The sequence below is a fragment of the Neomonachus schauinslandi genome, chromosome 3 (assembly GCF_002201575.2).
Source record: "Neomonachus schauinslandi chromosome 3, ASM220157v2, whole genome shotgun sequence".
NCBI lineage: Eukaryota > Metazoa > Chordata > Mammalia > Carnivora > Phocidae > Neomonachus > Neomonachus schauinslandi.
In genome coordinates this window covers 183,847,873-183,874,189 of record NC_058405.1, presented here as the reverse complement: position 1 = coordinate 183,874,189, position 26,317 = coordinate 183,847,873, and the positions used below count along the sequence as shown (strand labels likewise).

Sequence of the window (26,317 nt, the reverse complement as noted above, 5' to 3'; positions counted from 1 at the left end):
CCGCGGGCGGTGAGTCTCCCGAGGCCATGCGGCCCCGGAGGCACCCTGGACCGCGGGTGGCCGCTGCTCTCCCGGGACCTCGGCGAGGCGCGGCGCAGGCCGGAGGCAGGGCCGGGAAGGCTGCCGGGCGGTGGCGGGCAGGGCTGCGGCGAGGCGCGGGGGTCGCGAGCTGCGGACGAGGCCACCGCGGGGCGGGCGGGGAACCTCGGGCCAGGGCGGAGCGTGGGGACGCGCGCCTCGCTCCCCCTGCGGCACCCTGGCCGGACCGCGCTCCCGCCTCCGCGAGTCCAATTTGGAACTCGAACCACGCAGTGGCGGAGCGGAGAGGGGGAGACCAGGGGCTGCGGTTAGGGGACGTTCGGGGGTGCGGAAGCCTCCCCGCGCAGGCGGCCGGGACTGCGCTCGGCCCGCTTCCCCGCGGAGCTGGCGGGTTCCGAGCCCGCGGGAGGACGCGGGTGCGCGGGATGGGGCTCTCGGGGTGCCGGGGAAGCGGGCAGAACGCGGAGCCCGGGAGCGGGGCGCGCGCAAGCCCGGGGCGTGCAGGTGCTGGTTACCTCCCCCTCTCCCCGACTCCCGGGGGGAGGAGAGGGAGACTAACGGGGGCGAGGGACGCGGGGCGGCCATTACCCGGCCAGACGCCGCCAAGGCCATTGGCGAGGTTTTAGAAACTGAATTCTGCTTATCAATTAAGTCGTTTTCTTTCCGCGGGAAAGTTGATTCAGGCTAATTAGCAAGGATGAGTGAGGATTATTATTGAGGATTAGAAAGATTCCTTTTCGCCTTGTCTGGCGTGTGTGTGTGTGTGTGTGTGTGTGTGTGTGTGTGCGTGAGGGGGGGAGAGAGAGAGAGAGAGAGAGAGAGAGAGAGGGGGGGGGGGGTGGATAAAGTAGGCTTTGGAATCGCTCAGGCCTGGCTCCACTACCTGCTAGTTTGACCTCCAAGCTTCACTGTCCTCATTCGACAATAGCCTCAGTTTCCTCGTCTGTGAAATGGGACATTAATGCCAACTGGACAGGATCGGTGTGGAGAAGCCACTCAACACAGTCCCTGTGGTGTATGTTTAGTTTGTATGTTTAGAAGGCATTTTTATGTTTAGTTCTCCCCAGTACAGCGTGAACCCAGGGGAAGTTTCCGATTCCCCTGTGCTGGCCTCTCTGCACTCCCTCAGCTCCCCAACCATCGCGGCTCTAACCTCTTCAGCCTGTTGGGCTCAAGTGCGCCCCCTAAGGCCCAAGATTGCCTTGCACACCAGGTCTAGAGGGCAAAAGAACCCACAGCCCAGTTGGAGGTGGACGCACCACTCCCCTACATCTTATGAAGAACCAGTAACCATCCTACTATGTCCACCTTTTGGGAAGGTTGTAATTTTAGTTTTAACCGGGCGCTTTCCCCTTTGCTTGTCATTTATAAAGAACTCACCGCATGCTAACATAATCATAGTAGCCAAATTAAAAGTGAATGACTTGTTTATAAAATTTACTCTGGGAACAGAGCTGTGGAATATTAATTTAGTTTTAATCTCTGATGCACTCCAGCTGGCTCTAAATTATTTTCGCCTCAAACTGGTAGCACATAAATATGTAGCTGGCCTCCATCTCATAGCTTTCGTGGATTACTTCATTTCCCTCCATTTATGATGATTCTTCCACCATTTATGAACCCACATTTGGGGCAAATGGAAGGTTGACTATTGGTCCCATAAACTTCCCATCGTCTTCCTTCACCTCCTTCTGTGCAAGGCCCTAATGTTATATGCTGAGCTTCCAACAGGCCAGCCTCGAATGGGTTCCATCTTACATATTGATCTTAGAGGAAGCCCCACACTCAGTGCCTCCATATACCCCCAGTGTACCCCATGCGTGTTAATGTTCTACACTTGTGTCAGGACCTGGAGAAGGTGAGAAAGCTTGAAGGCCATGTGGTGGAGAAAGACAGGGAGCCTGGGGACAGGATGGTCCAGAACCGTCGCTGGTTCACTTAACGTGCTCTCTCTCTCTCTGCTCATGGGGTGTAGACTAGGATTTTAATACTCAAATGGTTATTTTGTATCTTATAGTTATGTAAATGCTAAAAGCACACTTGGGGGTGGAGGGGGTAGAAAATTATTTTTCTGTTGTCTTTTGTTTGTTTTAGTTAACCTGGTTGGGCAGTAAGTTAACTGTGATTAGTCAAAACGTGAATTGCTTATAGAGAGATTTAGGTATGACATGCAGATGGCTCTATTACCAGGTGTATCTTCAGGGACCTCCTGAGGACGCAACAGAACTTCGTTTTAGCCACCCCCACCCTCCACCAGTCTCTGCATTGGCTACTGTACGTTATGCGCACCCTTGCGCCTCTTGGATAAAACTTGGCAATTAAATGCTATTTGATGTCATTTATTTATGAACAAATAAAATGCAAATGTTGAGAGCAGTTCAGTGACAATTGCATCTCTTAACCCATAAAATAAATAATTCAGTGAGAATATCAAGTTCTTAACATTGCTTAGGAAAATGCTTCCTATTTCAATTCATGGGTTAAAAAACTATAACTTTTTTTCATATTATTATTTCACACTTTTTCCTTGATGTAAGTGGGCTTTAAGAAAATGCCAAGTCGTGTTGTTTTGTCTTACTAAACAGAGCTGAGCATTATCCCACAGATATAATATGCATGATGTTATTACATCAAGTGCCTTCCTTAATGCCCATCACCCAACTGCACTGGGTGTTATATGCAACTGATGAATCACTAAATTCAATCTCTGAAACTAATAAAAATTTTTTTAATTTAAAAAAATAAAAATAAAATAAAATGATGTTATTATTACTCATATAGGCCAGTCACTCCCCTGATTCTTCGTTTTCTGGCTTCTTGGAATTCTGCATACAAGTAGAAGAGACAGAAGGAAGACAACCACTGAACACCCCTTCTGATCTCCCTGTAGGTTTATCCTCTGGGCCTTCTGCCAATGCAGCTCTTTTCTGGGCTTCGAGCTCTGGAAATCAAGGGCCGCCCCATCACTTCCTGTCCCCAGGCAGGCTGTTCTCTTGCTGGGGGAGAGCAGGGTAGTGGCAGGCTAGACTTACCCTGGGAAGTGGCTCTTGAATCATCTTCCTTCTTTTTTAAAATTCAGCCACTCATCTACCAGAGACAAAAACCTGATCCAGATGATGTTTAAAAGATAGAGGGACTTTTATTTTGTTATTATAAAGTTAATACGTATTTATTACGATTTTTTTTTATGAACAAGGTCAATTCAGAGGAGGAAAATTACTTTAAGACCATCATCCAAAGAATAATCTCCCTTACAATTTTTGTTTCACTTCAATCTTGGAGTGAATGGATACCTATTCTTAACAAAAACAATGAAGGGATTATTGCACACATCCAATTTTGTAGCACTCCCGTGTATAATTCACACCTTCTTTCCATGTCTTCAAACAACCTTGTACAATGATTGATTGATTGAACACATACTCTACTGTTGGAGATTAGAGATGTTTACAGGGGTGGAGGGTTCTCACCGTGTCAAGGTTTCACTACTATATTTAGCTGAATCTTGAAGGAGGAGCAAGAGGTTAGAAGGAGAGAAGTGTGTTCCCAAAAGAGAGAAGAAGAGAAGGTCATGCCCCAAAGCTTAAGACACTGTGCCAAGGTCAAGGAGCTGTAAGTGCTTTAGCAGGGCTGGGGCACACGGACCGGGGGGCAGATAATCTGTGGAGAACCTGGCAGTGGCAAAGGGGAGTTTGGGCTTGATCCTAAAGATATCTTGACAGTGTGAATAAATCACATGGCAAGATAGCATTTTATCCCTCCCAGATGACTGCAGAACAGGGAGGTGGAAAAGGACCCAGGCAGAGAAGAGCGACATGGGCAGGAAGTATAGTGGTTGAGAACTGGATGGCTGTTCAGGACATAAAACCATTGAAAAGATAAAAATAATAACGAGGACAGGTGTGAGAGAAGGGGAAAGTCAGGATGAGCCCCAGGACAGATCCATTAAACTGCTCTTCCACTGGCATCCTTGGGTCCCCGGTGCCCATTTCTTCCCAACAAATTCATAGCCAGAACCAATGGTACAGTCCAGGGATCAGCCAGCTTTTCCTATGAAGGGTCAGAGAGTAAGCATTTTAAGTTTCATGGACTACATAGCCTTTTAAAAAGGTAAAAACAATTCTTAGCTCGGGGGTGTACAGAAAGAGGCTGTGGGCCATGCACTGTGCAGTCCACCGCAATCCGCTTCTCTGCCCATCCCCCAACCTGTCCACACCAGAACACTGCTGAGAAAAACCCCACCATTGGAGGGGGTCCTCATGTATTTGGGATTATTTTTTAGACCTCCTTCCTCCATTGCAACGACATGATTTTCAGTAACAACCATGTAGTGGGTTCGTAATAATCAGTATTTTCTTGTTTTTTCTTCTGTTTTCAAAATAATTAATTGAAAAAAGAACAGATTTCTATTTTGAAGACATTATTCCAGTTGAGTAAAACATTGCCTGTATTAACTGCACACTTCACTTTCCAAACGAAACGTTTTCACCTCACAGTCTTGCACTGTTTTGCTATTTTACATGTTAAACAAAATAAAATCTCCAGGTAGGCATGCAGAGTGACAGAAGTGAAGAAGTCAAGTTCTGGTTCTTCGTCTCTACAGTAACTGTGCTGTTCATCAATCTCGAACGTCCTGCTGAAGGTGGGGACATGTGACACCTTGGGGGCTGCGGACCAAATTGTGCCACAGAGACTTTCAATAATTCTCAACTCCTGGGAACTTACTCCCAAAGCACATGTGTGTAGCTGGGGCCTCATGGGTGTCGGGGTCAACTGTAGAACTGGGAGTTCTCTGAAATAACTCCCAAGGATAATACAGTGTTTATGAGAGGATAAGTAATAGCACCACGCTGGTTTGAAGCTTACAGATAGAAAATTAAAACATCATTGCAACTTAGAGCAGCAAAAGATTTTTTCGGAAGAAGAGTATTTTATCAGTGACGTTGCCTAGATTTGCTGGCACATAGTGATCATAATAAAAAGCTGACCAGCTTGTAGTCGTTTGTTGTTTTAACGTTCTCCTCCGATGATGATGCTCAGGCTCCTAGCGCTCTGTCCTTGGTGCTGCACGCCCGTGGCTCTGTGGTGCTGTCTTGCAGGGCTCAGCTCCACCTTCAGAACTGCCTGGCAATCATTTCCACTCGTTGTGGGCAACAGTCTCTTCCATTTTCCTAAATGTTGAGGGCCCTTCATAACCACCATCCTCTTCATTCTCAGCCAGTGACCTCACTTCCTACTTCATCCAAGAATTAGACCATTGGGTGTAACTTCTCATCCCACTCCTTGGCATCATCATCTCCATTCCCTTCTGCTTTGCTCCTCCTGATCAAGACCAATCCTCCTGTCCCACCCCCTCCAGGATTACTGTCTCTGTCTCTGTCTGTCCTTCTTTTACTCCTTATCCTCAGTTCTTATACATGTACTTAATTTTCATCCTAAGAAATAAAAATGAAACCAGAGTCCTGGCCTGACCTGGCATCACCACCCCCCTCCAGCTCCATCCAGCCCCCAAGCCTCTTTTTTGTGTCTTGTGTATCAGACCTGAGTATCACCATTATTAGAAAGCTCTAGCTCCCATTGTAAAAATAAATAAATAAATTGGCCTTCTAGTTTACCAGTCTCTCCTGAGTTGGGTTCATATGAGTTGGTCTTCTGAGGCAAATCCACTTTGCTGTACTGAACAAACTCAATGCTTGGACCCACAAAATGAGGACCAGATGCTCTGTCAAGAGCTCTACCAAGGCAAAGCTACCCTGAAAGACTGTTTAGAGCCAACTGTCTTCTTTGTTGTCACCTGTCAGTATCCATCTCAATAATGGACACAAGGCATGGGCTTTGGAGTCAGGAATAGCTGGGTTTGATTCCTTAGGTTCCTGGGTAGCCATACTTCCCGGCCATGAGAACTTGGGAAAGGCACTTCTTTCTTTGAGTCTATTTCCATTTCTTTAAAATGTGAATAATAATGCTCATAGATAGGATGACTGTAGAGATGAAACAGGTTTCACAAAAGCACTTGGCAGTAAAAGAGTCAGGAGTGTTCCCAAATCTGCATGATGACAAGATGATTCTGAAGGCCAGTTTGGTTATGATGGGGAGGTAGAGCTGTCCAAAGAAGAGAAAGCTACTTTTGGTTTGACATTCAAGGAAATTATTTGTCATGTGTATTTCAGAAAATCTTGGAAAATGTATACAAGTCATGAAGATATCGGGTATGATTTTGAAGATGACCCCAAAGATAAGAAGACACTTAAGCCCCACCCAAACATTGACAGTGGATGGGCTTGGATGGTGGTTCTTTCCTCCTTCTTTGTGCACATCCTCATCATGGGCTCCCAGATGGCCCTGGGAGTCCTCAACGTGGAATGGCTTGAGGAATTCCATCAGAGCCGCGGCCTGACTGCATGGGTTAGCTCCCTCAGCATGGGCATCACCTTGATTGTGGGTATGTTTGCATGTGACCTGTTGTAAAACTGAATTATTATAAGTTGACAATTCCCCTGCTCTAAGTAAGGTTTTATATTGTTGAAACATTAGATACTAGATATTAATGATGGTACTATTTTTTTTATCGTGGTACAATATATGTAAGATCAAATTGACCATTTTAACCATTTTTAGGTATACAGTTCATTGCCACTGAGTGCATTCATTTCCACCATCCAGAGCCTTTCCATCATCCCAAACTGAAACTCTGCACCCATGAAGTAACTCTCCGTTCCCACCTCTCCTTCACCCTGACCACTACCCCTCTGTCCTCAGTCTCTATGAAAGTACCTCACATAAGTGCAATCATACAATACGTGTCCTTTTGTGTGATATTACTATTTGAATATTATAAAAAATTTGGAGTGTCTTAAAAATTGATCATTTAAAAAAACTCTCTTTTGCCCTGAACTCTGTTTCTTTGACTGCTCTAATTCATTATATATCATTATCATTACAGATCTGTTTATTTAATATTTGTGAATATTTGTAAAAGATAAAAATATTAGAGAAAACACCACAGAAAGGCAAGTAACAATCTTTTTTCAGAGTTCCTGTGATTTAATTTGAAATATTGATCATATGCTGTTGAAAAATCTATTAAACTGCTTTTAGAAAAGTTACTGATATAGCTAACAAGAAGGAATAATAACGTATTTTCTAGTTAAACCTAACCACACACCAATCTGTGAAAGTGGTTCTCATGCAGTTGGAAATGCCAAGCTAGAAAGTTGTCATAAATATAATATGGCCTATGTGTTTCCTTTTGGGAACTAAACAATTTTTACTGTCAACTAATATTTAATAAGCATCTATTATACACCAGGTGTTTTCCCTTACATTATCTCTTGAAAGTAAAAGCCATACTTTTACATCGAATTTTTTTACATTTATTTTTATTTATTATTTTAGAGAGAGCACGTGCACAAGCGGGGGGTGGGGGAGGGGCAGAGAGAATCTCAAGCAGGCTCCACTCCCAGCACAGAGCCCCACTCCGGGCTGGATCTCAGAACCCTGAAATCATGACCTGAGCCAAAACCAAGAGTCCAACGCTTAACCGGCTGAGCCAAACAGGCACCCCTACATCAAATTTTTTTTAATTTCAAGTATTCAGGAAATTACACTGGAAACATAAATTGCCTCAAATCTTCTTCTGGTTCTGTGAGAGTTTGTGTATGACAGACATCTGTGCAAAAGTTTGATGGGAGTCTCCCTTTTCAGTGATTTCCACATTGGTAATTAACTCCTTGAATCCAATTCCAAGATTTGTTGATCTTGGCTGGCACTCAGTCAGTGTTATTTTGGATAATACAAACAACATTAATAACGGTGGTAGTGCTAATGATCGAAAACAAGGACAAAGTATTATTTCTCAAGATGTGTGTGGAGTATGTGTGTTTATCGAAGGGAATTAATAGTAATCTAGTTTTAAAATTACATAAGGACACCATTACGTGTGTGAGGGAATTGCTGGTAAATCATCTTGCCTGCAACATTAAACAACTGACTCCTTCAACCCTACATTGGCTTTGTTAAAACTAGGATATTGTAGTTAAAACACAGGAAGTTTTACTTCAGTGTAGGCAATGTGTTAGTTTTATGTTGGATGTGATTCAACCTTCTCAATAAGTCAGTGAAGGAAAACTGTGCTTCTAGAATACCTAACATCCAGGTTTTTTACCTTTTTTTAAAGATTTTATTCATTTATTTGAGACAGAGTGAGCAAGAGAGAGCAGAGCACAAGTCAAGGGAGGGGCGGAGGGAGAGGGAGAAGCCGACTCCAGGACTCTGGGATCGCCACCCAAGCCGGAAGCCAGACGCTTAACCAACTGAGCCACCCAGGCATCCGATTTTTACCTTTTTAAAAATAAATCTTTAAGGGGAGCCTGGCTGGTTCAGTCCATGGACCATGCGACTCTTGATCTTGGGGTTATGAGTTCGAGCCCCACATTGGGTATAGAGATTACTTACAAATAAAATCTTAAAAAAAAAATCTTTAAGGGGTAGAACAAAATACTTACAGATTCAATCTAGGAAGTATGTGTCTACCACAAAAAAGACTCAGTGAAAGGCCAGGATAGGAAAAGTCCCATTATTTTCCAAATCATCCAGTGAGGTTGTCTTAGATGTTATTTTGTGTTTCACAAGCTCTACAAAAATAAGCAGTGGGAAGCAGTCCTGAAGTTATTGGCAATGATTTTGAATATGACCCCCAAAATAAGAACACCTAACTCATAGCGATGGTGAAATGTGATTGTCCTCTTTAATTTAGTTGGGAGGTAACTGTATATCCAGAATTCTGTTTGAGAGTCCATGAATCCCAGACAGTGTCATTTCAGCTTGTAGACTAACCTTTCAACAGGAAAGGCACCTGCTGGATAAATATCTTGTGTCTTGGGAATCATAACACAGCAAGGCTCATAGTTATATAAATAAAAGGTCTTTTATCTTATCGTGACCCTAAATTGCTGTTAGTTATCTTAAGCTGCCTGATACAGGGCGGCTGCAGGTCTGTTGGGTGTTTTCCAAGCCAGAAGCCCGCAAGAACAGCTCTCCTTTATTTGCCACTTACCATATGCCATGTGCACGTTATGTACACAATCTCATTTAGATCCCGCAACAACACTAGCACCAGGAAGAACTCTGTCTGAGGAAGAAGATGCAATGCTCACAGAGTTTAAGTAACTTACTGGAGGTTGAACAGCCGATAAGCATGAGAGAGGCTTCAAAGCTGGTCCACTGGACTCAAAATTGTGTCTACTATACCATACTGCCTGCCACTACCTCAGATGAGAACTGAAAATATGTGTGAAGTGAATAAATAGAAATTGTTCTCATTTTCCAATCATTGTGAACTTATTTAGGTTTTCTCTTTTAAATTAAAAAAAAAAAATCCGTGAATTACGTTACAGAGTTGAAAGCCATCCCTCTCTTGGGCAGTGGCTTGCATGTAGGAAACTCGATAATTTCATTCTTGTTTCATTCTTTGCTAGCCCGGACTTTGCCAGTTACCTGCCAAAGGTCCCAATTTTTAACAAAACGTAATTGCCTCAGTCGTATTTACAGCAGCCTTGGTGACAGCCCTTGGAAGAATTCTTGGTGGAAGCCACGTTAGGGGAATCTACGGGCTGCAAAAGGTCACTGTCTTGCTAAGTAGAGTTAGAACAGTGGTTGCCAATCCTGGCTACACATCAGATCCACCTGGGGAGCTTTTAAAAACCCTGTCGCTCATGCTGCACCTAGACCGTCAAATCAAAATCTCTTGGGATGGGATCCGAACATCAGGATTTTTTTTTTAAGCTCCTAAGTGACTCCAGTGCTCAGCCAAGGCAGTGAGTCATTGGTTTAGAGGCTCTGAACTCCTTATTGCAGTGAAGGGTTAGCCCAGGAAGCCAGGAGTTCGATGAACCTTCTTTCATCCTTGACTGTGTGCCAAGGTCGCCTCAGATAGTTTCTCTCCTCACCTGAACTTTTGTGAACCGATGAGATGCAGGAACCATCAAGAAATTATTATTCCTTTATTATGTGGGAAATGGGCCAGAGTCAGATCCCTTCTGCAGAGGAGAAAGTGTGTGTCTCATCCCAGAACACTGAATTCCTCCACAAAAGTGGGAATCATATAGCCAGACAACTGTCCCTCCTCCACCTCCTTCGCCCCTTGTCCTTAGACCATGTAAGGAGTTTGTTTCATTTTGGCGAAACGCGAATTTGGTCTCGGAGATGCCAGCTGAGCATCAGCAGTGATGAGAAAATGGAGCGGAATCAGAACGCTTGGGTCCGACTTCCTTATTCTGACCTATCCGTGTTTTGTGGCCATGGAGGAGTCACAGCATTTCCCGGGCTGGCTTTGCCCATCTGCGAGTCGTACAGGACGGCAGCTCTGCCACGTGAGAGATGATGAACTGAAAAGCCAGACACTGTTATCAACTTACTTCTTATCAGTAAAACAATTCATCCTTTCTCTTTGATATACAACGTCTCTCCAGACGAGTATCTGCTCCTACGTGGGAAATCCACCTCCCTCCTTTCTCCCCAAATGTTTTCTGAATGTGATGTTTCCAAAATATACAGTATCGCAGAAACACTTGCTTCTGGGCCCTTTTTGTTACATGGAAAACATGATCATGCTCCTGAACTGCGATCTGGTGACCTGTCATAGCTTAAAGGGCCAATTAACAGCGGACCGATGAGTTGTGCCTTTTTCTCTTTGTTTATCCACTCATCTGAGATTCGAGTAGTGAAGTGACTATGGGTTTAGGAAAATAAAAATCTTTGTGGGGCGCCCGAGTGGCTCAGTTGGTTAAGCATCTGACTCTTGATTTGGGCTCAGGTCATGATCTCAGGGTCCTGGGATCGAGCCCGGCCTCAGGCTCCAGGCTCAGCGGGGAGTCTGCTTGAGAGTCTCTCTCTCTCTCTCTCTGCCCCTCCCCCCACTCACACACATGCTCTCTTTCTCAAATAAATAAATAAATCTTTTTTAAAAAAATATTTGTGGGACACCTAGGTGACTCATTCAGTTAAGTGTCTGCCTTCAGCTCACGTCATGATCCCAGGGTCCTGGGATCGAGCCCCGCATCAGGCTCCCTGCTGGGCGGGGAGTCTGCTTCTCCCTCTGCCCCTCCCTCCTGCTTATGCTCTCTCTCTCTCTCTTTCTCTCTGACAAATAAATACATAAAATCTTTAAAATAAATAAATAAAATAAAAATAAATATTTGTGAAGAAATCAAAGACAACTTATGGTTTCAGAATTTCAGTTGCCCCCAATAATTCCCTCAGATGTTTATATCAATGTGTTTGGTTTATGTATTATTTATATCATGTGCTTATTTTATAATATATAACAGTATATTTATGTAAAATATAATTACTATATTGTCTATTCTAAGAGGTTTATCTGCTGAGTTATTTTCTGTAATGCACCATGGTTAATTAAATTAATAAATCATTAGCTTCATAACTTTTAGGATTAGGCCTGCTCAAATTCATTAGACAAGGAAAAAAATTCATTAGCAAACTGTACATCCAAATATGTACATGAATATAGTTAGAACTTTAAAGGAAATTTTAATTTCAGTTTGAACTAAAAGGGGAAGCTCCTTAGAGTTTAACAGATTTTTAACCTGAAATAGTCTCACCAGAATATAGGGTTTCATAACTATGAAAAGTAACAATGATCAAAAATAAGATGATTTTTAAAATGTGCCATCTTACTGAATATTGATGACAGCCTCCTACTGTGTTGCTAAAATACAGATTGCTTTTTGCACAGGGAATCATGGATCACAAGGCAAGCATTAAGCTTCTGTGACATCAGAAGTTACCACAGGGGTGCCTGGGTGGCTTAGTTGGTTCAGTATCCCGCTCTTGATCTCAGCTCAGGTCTTAATCTCAGGGTGGTCCCCGCATTGGGCTCCATGCTGGACATGGAACCTCCTAATAAAAATAAAGAATGAATGATTGAATGAATGAATGAATGAATGAATAAATAAATAAGTAAATATCAGGAAGAAAACAAAGAGGTTTGACAAAAACCAGAGCGTCATAGGAAAGTAAGTAGCCAGGATGTATGTCATATGATACTATATTGCTGTGAGCATGGCACCCGCTGCAGACTGAAGCGTATTCCTGAATCTCCACGGTGTCCATAAAATGCATAGCCTGGTGGGGCCAGCTTGGGACTGAGAGTCGGCAGGGGCTGAAGTACATATAAAGCTATGAGAAGTTCTTTTCAACACGGTTTGCATCTAGGTGTCCTCATGAAAATAAGCTATCAGTTCTTTGGAAGCATGGCAGTCCTGAGAACCCCCTTCTTTACTCCCCTTCGGTCTGGAGTCAAAAACTCAAATAACAAGTAATGTAAATGAGCCGCAGCACAGCTCCAGCCCATCTTGGCTGTGTGGGAACCTGCTGGATTCTGTGTTGCCATTGGATTTCTTGTGAATGTTCTTAATTTTTAAATGCTGGCAACTGATTCAAAACAACTTTTAAAGATTTTATTTATTTATTTCAGAAAGAGCGAGAGAGAGCAGGAGCGTTGGGGAGCGGCAGGCAGAGGGAGAGGGGGAAGCAGGCTCCCTGCTGAGCGGGGCTCTATCCCAAGACCCTGGGATCATGACCTGAGCTGAAGGCAGACACCCAACCAACTGAGCCACCCTGGCCCCCCAAAACATCTTTTAAACTATGTTCTGGATAAACAAAATGCATCCACAGGCTGAATAAGCCCATAGACCGCTAGTTTAGGACCTACCTGTGTTGTAGACAAGAGAACGAACTAACTCATTTGTCTATTTATTTCAGGTCTGCCTTTCTTGAAAACCTAGAACTTTGTGCTCTCCAGTGAAATTACTGAAACCCATCTTTGCATGCTAAAAGCTTTTTGCATATAAAGCAGTGGGGGTTTGGGTTCATTTTATTTAATAGCCCTAGTAATGTTTTATTCTTTGTCTTCATGTGAGGATTTGCGAAGAAAGCATGAAAAGAAAACACCATCAGTCAATTCCCTTTTCAATGTTCTGAGACAGGACCTTTCATCGGCTTGTTTATTAACACCTGTGGGTGTCGCCGGACCGCAATAATCGGAGGGCTGGTGAACTCGCTCGGCTGGGTACTGAGCGCCTACGCCGCAAATGTGCATTATCTCTTTATTACCTTTGGAGTGACAGCTGGTAAGCATATTGATTTTTTTTAATCTTAATTTTAAATATATTTGTTGGGCATTTTGACCATGAATAATTGTGGAGAAAAGAAACCCATTAAAATATTTTGTCCTTTTTTTAAAAGATTTTCTTTATTTGAGAGAGCGTGCGAGAGAGCACAAGCCGCTGGGGGGCTGGGGAGGGAGGTGCAGAGGGAGAGGGAGAAGCAGACTCCCTGCTGAACATGGAGCCCGGTGCTGCGGGCCCTGATCCCAGGAATCTGGGATCATGACCTGAGCTAAAGGCAGACGCTTAACCCGCGGAGCCACCTGGGCGTCCCATAGTTTGACCTTCTTTTCCTCCACCCCACCCCACCACATACTCCAGGAAATACTTTTTAATATAAGATATTATATACGCCTTAAGCGTGGAAAAACAACCTAACAAGTGTACTTGGCCTTCCTATTAGAATTTAATTAAATTTTTCATGATTTGTTCCAAGTGCTAGTCTTCTCTCTTATGAAGAATAGGAAAAGGAAAGTAATAATACAGACGTACGTGAATAGACTGAATATTAAGAAAACTAAGAACATTCTCTCATTTAATAACTGCAGAATGGAGCATGAATCATAGAATAATAATTTTCTCCTTCAGCCCTATTCAAATGAATGAAATAGCAGCAAAATCCACATATATCTAGACTCTTAAGAAGCAAATCTAGAGCAGAGCATGTCACTCCCCCAGCGAGTAGGTAAGACTTGGCTACCAGGCAGCATGGTTTACATATCCAGTCTGCAAAATACATTCCCAGCTATAATTTCCTTTATCAACAGGAAGCAGAATTCACACAGATAAGAAGTAGTTTCTCACTTGTACAATTGTATTGCAGTAAACCAGATCCAGCCTGACTTTCTGAGTACAGAGCTACCATCCTAATAAATGACACATTGACAGAAGTGTTGATATAAGAAGTAAAAGTTAGAATTTGGAAATCTTGCCCTTTTTTTTTTTTTCACTTATTATCTGTGTGACTTTGGGCAAACTACTTAACCTACTTATGCCTCAGTTTCCCTATCTGCAAAATGGGGTCATGAAGAATGCTTGGTTTAGAGAGTTGTTGAAATGATTAGGAGATCATCTGTATAAAGCACTTAGCACAATGCTTGTCACACAATAGAGTCCTTAGTGTTAGCTAATATGTAATTGTTATATTAATGTAACATTCTTATTATGAGCTTAAGCGCATGCTTTATGACAGCAGGAGACTGTGAACACAAACACCTACTCTCCAAAAAGTTGGCAAGTTGGTTCTCTGTAATTTACATCGATCCACATCTACACATAAAGCACTTCTATGTCCTTTGAAGCATAGTTTGAAAACCATTGATCTGAAGGACTTGGTAACAGTTCTTAAAGAATAACTTAAGATATTTCCCCTGAGTGTTTCAGAAACTTTCCCCCAAACACTCCAATGAAGACAGCCAGCACTGGGGTTTTTATATTATAGGTGAGGAAATAAACACTCCTGCTAAGCCTAAGGAACCACACTGGGGTCCCCGGGCAGACACGTGGCACCCCTGTGAACTGGATGCGGTGGTGGTTCATTATACAGACTGACTTGATCCTACAAACTGGGACTTGAGATTAATTCTCGTCATTTAGAGATCTCTATGATTAGATTCTTTGTTTACATGAACTTTATTCCTTGCAGTTAATTGCTTACTGACCTGCCATTAATATTGTTCCCATATTTTTTAAAAAAGATTTTATTATTTATTTGTCAGAGAGAGAAAGAGAGCACAGCAGGGGGAGCAGCAGGCAGAGGGAGAAGCCGGCTCCCTGCTGAGCAAGGAGCCCGATGTGGGGCTCGATCCCAGGACCCTGGGATCATGACCTGAGCTGAAGGCAGACGCTTAACTGACTGAGCCACCCAGGCATCCCATTTTATTATTTCCATATTCTTTCACTTATTTAACAAATATTTCTGGACCCAAGAAAGTAGGAGGAAGATCAGGGGGCTGCTGAAGGGGAAGTGTGTCTTGAGACACTTTATTGCTCCCACTTTTTATACAGGAAAAGCCCAAAGAAAGTCTTGGAAAATAAATGTATCACATCCCCCACAAACATGTATCTAACTATATGTAACTGGAAAATCCAGCTAAGTCAGTTAGCTTATACAGGCAAAATCCTGGGCTGTCATCAGGGAGGCCTGTGGAAGCTGACTGGCAATCTAGCCCCTATTTAACAGAAAAGAAAGATGGGAAAATCTAAAAAAGCAAGCACTTGAGAGATACATTTCACTGTACAATGTGTATTTGGAAAAAAACTTTATTGATATCCTTCTTCCTTCCAAAAAGCATTTGAGACAGATTTATTTGTATCTGTCTCTCTTTTTTTAAAAAAACACCTAGACAATTAAAACTGTGTAGGAGTATTCTCCTATTAAGCAGAAAAATAGTGTCTGTTTGAGCAAACTTACTTAGCCAGGGGAGTCTGGACCAAATTTCTTCAGCCTTACCAGAGCTGCATTTTCTTAAGCCTGTCTCCTGAAGACACCTTTTCCCCTACCCACACTGACCCAGGATCACAGGATTTTCTCTCCCCATCTGGGCCTCTTTCCTCCACCTGGTTGGGAGGGCTGTAAACCCTCCTCTAAACCGGCATGTGGTGAAGAATTATTCCAGGACCCTGCCCAGGGCTGGACATTAGCAGGGCCTTGACTGACCACTGGGCTCGAACCACATATCCCCAAGGCCTGTCCTACAAGCTCATGGAATAATTGTGCCCATAACAGACAGCAAAGCCATGTGAGGAAGGAGGGGATGCTGTTAAGGGCATGGATGGTGTAACAGAGAAATGGATACTTGTATCATTGGGCATGGATTTCTTTTTTCCTCACACATGGGATTGTTTATTATTCACACTAAGTTAGAATTAGTGCTGCTCTTAGGCTTAGGTACCTCAGTTCTGTTTCTAGTAATCATTTTATTCCACTGTTGTTTAGAAATCTATAACCACATTAAATTTAGGATGTTGGCTATTGTTAGTAACAAATCAAGTTTTTTAAAAAATTAAACTTCTGCTCTCAGCAAAATCCAGACAATGACAAATTTCACAGGACAAATGACCCAGTTTCCTCAACAAATAAATTTCAAGAAAAAAAGAGAGAGAAATTTCAAGAAAAAAATAGAAATTTAAAGAGGCTTAAGATTCATATCAACAAGTAGCACTGTGTGGGCCTTATTTGGATCCTGATTAAAGAGACAGTTTTTTAAAAATATAGTCATTTATGAGACAATTAGAAATTTGAACACCTTCTGGATATTTCATGATGTCAAGGAATTGTTTATTTTATCAGTATGCTGTTTAATCATTATGCTGTTTAAAGAATTCTTCTACTAGAGATTTATACTAAAATATTTGCACTTGAAATGATGTACAGGAGATTTGCTTTACAATTAGAGGGAGGAGGGAGTGTGTTTATAGGCTATTAAATATTTTTCTCTGCCTCTTTGAATATTAGGAAATGAGAAATTCTGTTTTTTTGTGTGGACTTAAACGTCATAAAGATTAATCCAGAGTTTAGTCAAAATTAAGGATAGCTGTTTTCTTCATGCTCATTTCTTCCATAATGCAAATAATTATTACACTCACTGAGGCTTGCAAAGGGGCTTGGGGACCTGCCCCCACTTCTGCTGGGAATCACTTAGAAGCTAGCTTAATTGTTCTTAAAACAAGGGTATCCACCTGAAGACTGGTTGAGGATCATTGACTTCTGACAGTTGCTGTAAATATCACTGCTCTCAGGTAAATAAAGGAGGCGGGTTGCTTCTGGAGGCTTCTTTTAGAAGCCCAGGCTGAAGCAAAATCCTTCTTCAAAATCCTACCTGCCAGCAGCCAGGGGGATGAGCGGTTTAGGGTGAGAGGCAGTGAGCAGTGGAAAAGGCCCAGGCTGTGCAGTTGGGTCTGAGTTCCACCCCGGATTCTCCAGTTTCCTGCAACAGCGTCTTGGGAAAGTTACTTAACTCTTCACGAGGTTCAGAAAAAAGGCAGAGGGATGCCTGGCTGGCTCAGTCCGAAGAGCATGCGACTCTTGATCTCCCGAGTTGTCAGTTCAAACCGGGTGTAGAGATTATTTAAATAAATAAAACTTAAAAAAAAAAAAAAGGTAGAGCCACAGCTAACTTCTGGGTTATTGTGAAAACCCAATCATCATAAAGCCTATAAAGCAACTGGCCCATCACTGGTACTCAATTAATGGTAATTAGTATTATAATTGTATGTACGATTACTCTGGTCTTTCAAAATCAAGTATTTCTGAAACTATTCAATGATGCTGAACTAAGGAGGCTTCGGCTCTGGGAAACAACATTGGTCAAAGTCTCTTTTGTACTATCATGCTGCCTTCCTAATGTCAGGAAGTCTTAAGTATTAGAACCATATGGGGCCCCATGATCATTAAAGTAGGTCTTATGGTTTCCCTCTGTACCTAGAAGTTGAGAATGCAACCCACAACATCTTGGGCAGCTTTTTATTTTATTTTATTTCCTGTCTTTTTTTAAAAATAGGTTTCATGGGGGCGCCTGGGTGGCTCAGATGGTTAAGCGTCTGCCTTTGGCTCAGGTCATGATCCCAGGGTCCTGGGATCGAGTCCCACATCGGGCTCCCTGCTCTGCGGGGAGCCTGCTTCTCCCTCTGCCTCTCTCTGTCTCTCATGAATAAATAAATAAAATCTAAAAAAAAAAAATAGGTTTCATGTTTTTTAGAGCAGTTTTAGGTTCACGGCAAAATTGAGAACAAGTACAGAGAGTTCTGTTATGCCCCCTGCCCCCAACGCACACCGTCTACCCCACCAGCATTTTAATTTTGTCGATGGAAATCACAAACTGTTCCAATTTTCTAAGAAAAACACAAGTGAAAATCAGAGCTACAAATTAGTATTAGGTGGTTTTGACATCCAGTCGCTGGGTATATTTATAGGTACCTTCCTTTTCTTCTTCCTATTAATTTGTGAACAAATGGACTCATTCCTGAGGCTTCTGCAAATTGCCTGGAATTGCTCTCCATCCGCTAGTAGAAAAATAACTGTCCTGGGCACTCAATGCAATCAGCACTGACAGCAGGGCCCCAACATCCATTCATTCTTCCATTCATCTACCTTCTCATCCATTCATTCATTCTGATACTACGATGTGCGGATGCTGGCTTATTTTATTATTGGTGTAGCCCGTGCTGGAGGGAAATGATGGGCTGGAAGCTTTCCGTGGATGACCCTGATGGTGCTTACCCACCGAGCTGCCTTTTTCACAAACGTTATTTCTTTGTGTTAAAAACAACAACAACGGGCGCCTGGGTGGCTCAGTTGGTTAAGTGACTGCCTTCGGCTCAGGTCATGATCCTGGAGTCCCTGGATCGAGTCCCGCATCGGGCTCCCTGCTCGGCAGGGAGTCTGCTTCTCCCTCTGACCCTCACCCCTCTCATGTGCTCTCTCTCATTCTCTCTCAAATAAATAAATAAAATCTTTAAAACAACAAAAACAAAAAACACAGAAACGAATATAATGAAATGCCCATGACCTTTACGTGCTGCAAATTCTGGATATGGCCATTTATGTTGTGCCGTGGGTTTTTTCTTCCCATCCAACCCGCGCAGGCTTTGGAAGCGGCATGGCCTACCTGCCGGCCGTGGTCATGGTGGGGAGGTACTTCCAGAAGAGACGCGCCCTTGCCCAGGGCCTCAGCACCACCGGGACGGGGTTCGGCACCTTCCTCATGACGGTGTTGCTCAAGTACCTGTGCGCGGAGTACGGGTGGCGGAATGCAATGTTCATCCAAGGCGCCGTGTCCTTAAACCTGTGTGTCTGCGGGGCGCTCATGAGGCCCCTCTCTCCCGGGAAGGACCGGAACGACGCGGGAGGGAAAGATCCGCAGGTCGTGCTGGCTCCCTCCCCTGGGTCTAAGTCAAGTGGGCCGCCAGGTGGAGCGGAAGAGAAGGGTGCGGGGCCCGGGAACGAGGAGCAGCCGGGGGGTGACCTCCCCGCCCAGGCGGGCCCGGAGAAGGCCGAGGGCACACAGAACCTGTGCGCCCTCCGGGTTCTGAAGACCGCCAGCCAGCTGACCGTGAGAGTCAGGAGGGGCTTCCGGGACTGGTACTCGGGCTACTTTGGCACAGCCTCGCTCTTTACCAATCGAATGTTTGTCGCCTTTATTTTCTGGGCTCTGTTTGCATACAGCAGCTTTGTCATCCCTTTCATCCACCTCCCGGAAATCGTCAATTTGTATCATTTATCGGAGCAAAACGATGTCTTCCCTCTGACTTCAATTATAGCAATAGTGCATATCTTTGCAAAAGTGATCCTGGGCATTGTGGCCGACTTACCTTGCATCAGCGTTTGGAATGTCTTCCTGATGGCCAACTTCACCCTTGTCCTCAGTATTTTTATTCTCCCACTGATGCACACCTACGCTGGCCTGGCCGTCATCTGCGCACTGATAGGCTTTTCCAGCGGTTATTTCTCTCTCATGCCCGTAGTGACTGAAGACTTGGTGGGGATTGAGCACCTGGCCAACGCCTACGGGATCATCATCTGTGCCAATGGCATCTCTGCGCTGCTGGGACCACCCTTCGCAGGTAAACCATAGGAGGTTTTAAGAGCTTAGAGTACAGGTGGAGAGTGAGGTTGTGTTCTCATTTATATGTTGAAGTCCAAGATAAATAAGAAGGATGTTCCCATTTGTGTACATGCTCCTTTTCTTCCCATTCTGCTCCCCCAACTTCTCATTTGTAAATGTTAGCAAGGTAATGGTCATTCTTTCAAGCAGAACGTAGATGAACCTTTCATCTCTATCTGCAAGGTAAGTTGGCCAGGTTAGCAAAGTGGGTAACGGAATAGTGCAGAACCCCTACCCCGTCGGGAGGAGGCAGCTTCTACCCACCTCCAGCTGATTTCTGTCACCAAGAAACATGGAAAATTATTACCAGATCCTCTATTGTTAGGGGTTTCTCCCCCCCCAAGAAAAACCTAGGAACTCTGGGCTCTTGGGGGACATTTCCAGATTTTTTTAATTAAATTAAATTAAATTTTAATTGAATATAGTTGACATACATTACATTAATTTCAGGTGTACCACATAGTGCTTCAACAATTATGTACATAATGAATTGCTCACCCTGATAACCGTAACATTTCCAGATCTTTAAAACACTGCGTGTCGGTCCCACACAACACATCTATGAGCTGGATCTAGCCCCATAGCAATGTCTTGTCCCTGCTATAGTAAATGCCACAAATGCAGGGGCTTAAAACAATACAGATTTATAATCTTCTAGTTCTAGAGGTCAGGAGGCTGAATTGGATCACAAAGGACTAAAATCGAGGTATAAGCAGAACTGCGTTCTTTCTGGAGGCTCTATGAAGGAATCCCTTTTTTATATTTTTATTTTATTTTGCCTTTTACAGCTTCATACTGCCTGCATCTGTGGTTCCTAGCCCCTTCTGGCATCTTCTAAGCCAGTGACACAGCAGTGGTCACAGACCTCTCTCTGACTCTGACTCTCCCACTTTCTTCTTTCACTGATAAAGATACCTGGGTTACATTCGGTCTGCAGGACAATCCATGATGAGCCCCCATCACAAGGTCCTTAACTCAATCACATCTGCAGAGTCTCCTTTGCCACGTAACGTAACATTCACAGGTTCCGGGGATTAGGATGTGAGCAGCTGGGGAGGGTTGGGGCATTCTGCACACCAGAGGCCCAGAGCCCACCAGGTGACAACATCCCAGGCAAGCTCTCTCACAAGTGTTCACCTCAGTTCAATGGAGAACTTGCTTCTTGCAATGGGCATACCAGAAATCCCAGGTACCGAGGGGTCCTGTGGAAGCCAGAACCTCTCTGAACCTGGTGTTTGTGGAAAAACACATCAGGATCAGCAGGTAGACTTAATCTCCAAGAGGCCAGGTACTGGACGAAGGTGACAAGGTCCACCCTGTGTCCGAAGACTGGAGGCAGGAGTCCACATAGTGTGGCCTGGGCTGGTGCCAAACATCAACGCAAAGTTGCTGTCCCGAGGTGGCCATCCGGGCTGCCAGGCCAGGACCAGTGGCTGTTGTCACAGCTGACGGAGGTTTTGTGCAGTGTTGTAAGCTGACTCCGAAGAGCCTCACCTGTTCAGATGCCCGCACTCCTTGCTCGTCTGGCTCCTCCTGGCCCTTTATTCTCATATCCTCTGCAGGAATATCTCCTCCAGGGAACCCCAGGGGTGCAGGACAAAGCCCTCCCTGCCCCTTCCTTCCCGGTCTCTCCAGGGATCATAGAGTCATCTCCCATCCTAAGACCCCACTGGCAGAAGGCTTGTTTCAACACATTTACTTTCAAGTCCCCCACAGAATTTGAAGGTCAAGACATCATGGTTTTTTGCCTGTACAGCTGACAACACTTGCAGTTGGCTGACTAAAGGATTAAGAACTAAGACTCACTTTAGGAAACCCAGTGGCCACCTGTGCACAGAGGCAGGCACAGCATTTCTACATGACAGTGAATAACTATCGCAGTGCAGCAAACTACATTGGCAGCTATAAAGTCGGAACTCAGTAGTCTCGTGTAGAATTCTCTCTCAGGGATCCATTTGGCTGTAGGAGAACATCCCACCAATGGTAGCTTAAGCAGAGATTTAATAGTGTCACATAGTCCAAAATCTATAATTCAGAGATACCAGATGGTATTGGGACAGTGTCTCCAAGATCCTCCTGGCCTTTTCCTCATGCTAGTTGCCTCACGGCCACACAATGGCTGCTGCTGCTCCAGCCCTACATCCTCATTTATACCAAGGAGGAAAATGGGAAGAAAGGCTCAGTTTCAGCCGACTTCCATTTTCATCTGATTGGCCAGAACTGTGTCACACAGCTAGTTCAAGCTTCAGGGGGAACTGTATTTTGCTTCCTAGCCTCTGTACTAGAGGAAGGAAAAGAGAAAAGAATGGAGATTGGGGGTTGGGTCAGGCAACCAATGGTACCTTCCAGAGATGGTAAACTGAAATATCCATTAAGGGGATGTGGACATTATCAGTGGCTCATCCACTCTCTTGTTGAAGGTTCTTCAGCTGTATCGTCTGTGGGAATGGAATCTGTCATTGTTGGTTCTTTCCATGATCCAGGCGTACTTTCTGCTTCTAACGGTCCGCCTGGGGTTATTTTTACACTGATCTACCAGATTTCAGTAGCAGCATCATAACACAGCTGTGAGGTGCGGCTTAAGCAATTCACGATCAATGTTTGTTAAAGTACCAAAGTTGGCTAGCATGGCCTCTCTATCTCATTCGCATGTCACATCCTTCTCGCAGGATAGCATTCCAGTGCACGTTTTGGACTGGAAGAGAAGGGAATTAGAATGAGAAGCAGGGAGTTATCCCCGGCCCCCAGTCATCAGGGGTTACCCCTGCCTGCTTCAAGCTTCCTCCCTCAAAGCGGGTCTAGAGCTGAATGTCATCCACCGTGGATGGTAGAAGCCGTTGTATTAATGGTTAGGAACCGTCTATGAATGGATGGCAAAGGCTGCCATGGGGACTAGAAAATCCATGTTGTGCTGTGCGTCTCTAGGCCAGCAACCTCAGGGGACTCTCCTTCTGTTCGTTCGTTTGTTTCTTCTCCTTGCACTGAAGTCATGCACCGGAAGAATGCTGAACGGCACCATTGACTAACTGCATTGCGTTTAATTCATTGACTTTCCAGGCCAAAGAGCCAACATTGCAATGAGATTCAGGCCTGGCCTTTTACGCCTCATAGTTCAGAAGTGACTGGCAGTACGAGTGACCAAATTGCCACATTACGTTCTTGCTAGAAACTCGAGGTGGGCTAGGAATTATTACCTGCAGGGTTTGCTGCGGGGAAAATTATTGTTCACATTACCTTTTTCTTTTTTAATGGGTTCAGAAATGAATGTGTTTTCCATTTTTCAAAGTGGCTTCTACTGGCATTAAGAAATCTGGTGCCATTTACTAGCGTGTTAGACAATCAGTTCCATTTAGGAGAAGAATATACAATCAGATAGCGAACAGACATTGCAGCTGTGTCATTTAGCAACTTGAACTTCTTGATCTAGTTCATTTGTAATATTGTTGGGCATTCAGTTCTTCTCCTGTAAAGATGTAATAATGGTGCAAACTTTTCTAGATGTTTCCAGTGTAAAATGTAACAAAACGTGGCCACCAGATTTGACTAAGAATCCACACATACCTCCTCTTTGCCTAAAATATAACACCCTAACAACAATTTGCAGGGTTTTTCATCAAAAGCTGGGAATACCTATTTAATAAGTAAGAAAAACAGCCATCATTCCTCATTTGACAGACTCAGAGGAAAAGTGAATGCAATTTAATAGGGAATCAGATTTTATTTGGAAGCTGCTGATTTGAATTGATGGTTGGATCAGGGTTGCCAAGGATGCCAGGCTCTGAACCAAGGAACCGAGATCAGATCTGTAAGGAGAGGTGGTGAAGGATGAATGAGGTGGGTAGCTCGTCAGAAACATCATTTCTCCGAAGAGTTATATCCATGTGTGCTGAGGATCAAAGCACAGAGTGAAGTCCTGTCTCTCCGGACCTGCTTTGCCTCTGATACAGGAATGGATTCAATTCAAAATGGCAGAAATGTTAAAACAGGCACCAAAGAAAAAGGGGCAAGATCCCGAGTCTTCTAAAAATAAATCTGAAAGATAGACTAGAAAAACCTATGGGGTTAATTTAACATAAAATTTAGGATTACTTCCCCCAATTCTTTCCTATGAAATTGTGTGGTCAAGTTGGGGGCACTTTTTAAAAAATGGACGCATGAGTTCCTGAGTTACTTTTAAAGACTGGAGTGAGAGGACAGACACCCTTTTACAAACATTTATACTTTTATTTATTTTTTTTAAAGATTATTTATTTATTTATTTGAGAGAGAGAGAATGAGAGACAGAGAGCATGAGAGGGAGGAGGGTCAGAGGGAGAAGCAGACTCCCCCGCTGAGCAAGGAGCCTGATGCGGGACTCGATCCTGGGACTCCAGGATCATGACCTGAGCCGAAGGCAGTCGCTTAACCAACTGAGCCACCCAGGCGCCCAACATTTATACTTTTAGAGGAAAGAAACTATTTTAAAATATAATGAACTCAGTTAACGACCGTAACAATGTATAATCTACTTAGCATGTTCCAAAGTCTGCAGAGGCAAGAGGGAGGATGGGGTGGAGGGAAGGGGTTGCTAGGGTGTGCTAAGGGGGATGGTGTTTCTTACTGTCCCCCGCAGAAGGAGGACCTGTATATGTACAGACAAGGAGCCAAGAGAAAATGTGTTTGAAACTCCAAAAACTTGTGGCTTGTGCTCATGGTTAAGCTTGGGGCTGCAGGGGAAAGAGGTAGGCGTGCAGTGGTCCCGTGGTGACCCTGAGCCAAGTTGGGTGCGTTCTTGTTCATAGCACCTTTCTGATTCAGTTCTGAAGCTGAGTCTTTGTTTTTTGGATTAGACGGTTCATCTCCCTTGTTCCTCTTGTCTCAAATCGGAGATTGGGAAAAACTGATAGAGCATTTTACTAAAGCTACATCTCAGGAGTCCGGTGTTTTCTTCTTTTGTGTGTATCAAACAATAAACAAACTCAAAAATGTTGGTGAACTTTTAAAGGGTATCTGGAGTCTACAGCTTTTGAGTGGTTACAATATATAAATGTTTCATGCTGTCAAGTGTTTGTTTTTCTTTGTGACCTTTGACTCACCCAGGTGCGTTAATTACGCACCAGACAGAAATGCAGAAGACAGACAATTGCCAGGAAGTCAGAGGTACTGCTTGAGGGAAGCAGTGACTTTTGTGTAGCTATTTGTTGGTGAGAGAAGGTTGAGTTGCGTTTGTGCATTATTCGTTTGCCAGTTAGATATTTTTTAAAATATGTTTTTTGAAAAGTGGTCACGAAAACTACGTTTGGTCTTTAAATCATTCCTGTTTTCCTTATGTCTTTGCTAATGAATGTACTTGTTGATATGAAAAAAAGGGAATGTTCAAAATTTGTGTTTTTACCATAAATGAAATTCCTGTGGACAGCTTAATCCTCTCAGTTCACATGGTTTGGCTACGTGGGGACCGTGACATGTGACTGATGCTTAGATTTAATCACTGAAGTCTAATCCATTTCATAGTTTCTGAGGCTTTTCTTTCACATTTTAACATCTCTGAAATTGGAATGCATTTTACAAAGTCCCAGGAAAACAATGAGTCATATTTTAATTGACAAGGATATTTCTTTCTTGTTGCTACATAAGATAATGAGGCATCATGCAATTCATGATATCTTAGAATCCATGAAATATACTAGTATCTTCCAGAGTGCCTAGTAAGATTATTATATGAAAGTTTTAGATTATAGTATTAAAAACTGATAATTTAGTCAGCATTGAAGGCTATATCCTTGGCAATTTAAAGTTCTTTGTATATAGAAATATTAAAGTTTTATAGCTGTAAATGTGAATTTTATAAAACATGGAAAATTTTATTCTTTCTAGAACAGATGTTTACTCTCAAATATTCCACAGTGAATGAAAGTTCAAATGCCTTCTACTCAGCCTCTTTTGATATACCCTAGAAACTTCTTCAGAAGAGTTTTGAAGGTTTTTAGAAAAGATTTGTGGTTATATTTGTGAAAAAAGAAAATCATTAGGTTCTCTTTTCGCTGTTGGCTTTGTGTCAGCCTGAGAGACTCTGAGGGCTGGGAGCCAGATCCTCCCAAGGGTCAGCCAGCTACTCTTTCCATGCCTTAAGCACTTTGTAAGGTACCCTCGCAGCTTGGAAAATAAATGCCTGCCATTCTCAGGCACTGAGAAACTCTGGCTTATATAGCCTGGGCTTAAAAATGGCGAACTGAAATATTTGGGGCATGACATGACATATAAATAAATTCTCGTAGAAATATTTACAGTCACAGTAATTGTGTTCTTGACTTTTATCAGCTAGGTTACACTGAGCATATTCCTTTTTGTTTTGCAGGCTGGATCTATGACATCACAGAAAAATATGATTTTTCCTTCTATATATGTGGCTTACTTTACATGGTAGGGATACTCTTTTTACTCATTCAGCCGTGTATTCAAATGATAGAACAATCCAGAAAAAAATACATGGATGGTGCACACGTTTAG

The 26,317-nt window shown here is 43.4% G+C and overlaps 1 protein-coding gene across 1 annotated transcript; it reads left to right on the top strand.

Moving 5' to 3' along the window:
- Nucleotides 1-26,317, top strand: SLC16A14 (solute carrier family 16 member 14). Its single transcript, XM_021682969.1, has 5 exons — nucleotides 1-9; nucleotides 6,210-6,481; nucleotides 13,044-13,187; nucleotides 18,810-19,787; nucleotides 26,166-26,317. The coding sequence occupies exons 2-5, from the start codon at nucleotides 6,223-6,225 to the stop codon at nucleotides 26,315-26,317; spliced, it is 1,533 nt and encodes a 510-aa protein (XP_021538644.1). The 5' UTR covers nucleotides 1-9; nucleotides 6,210-6,222.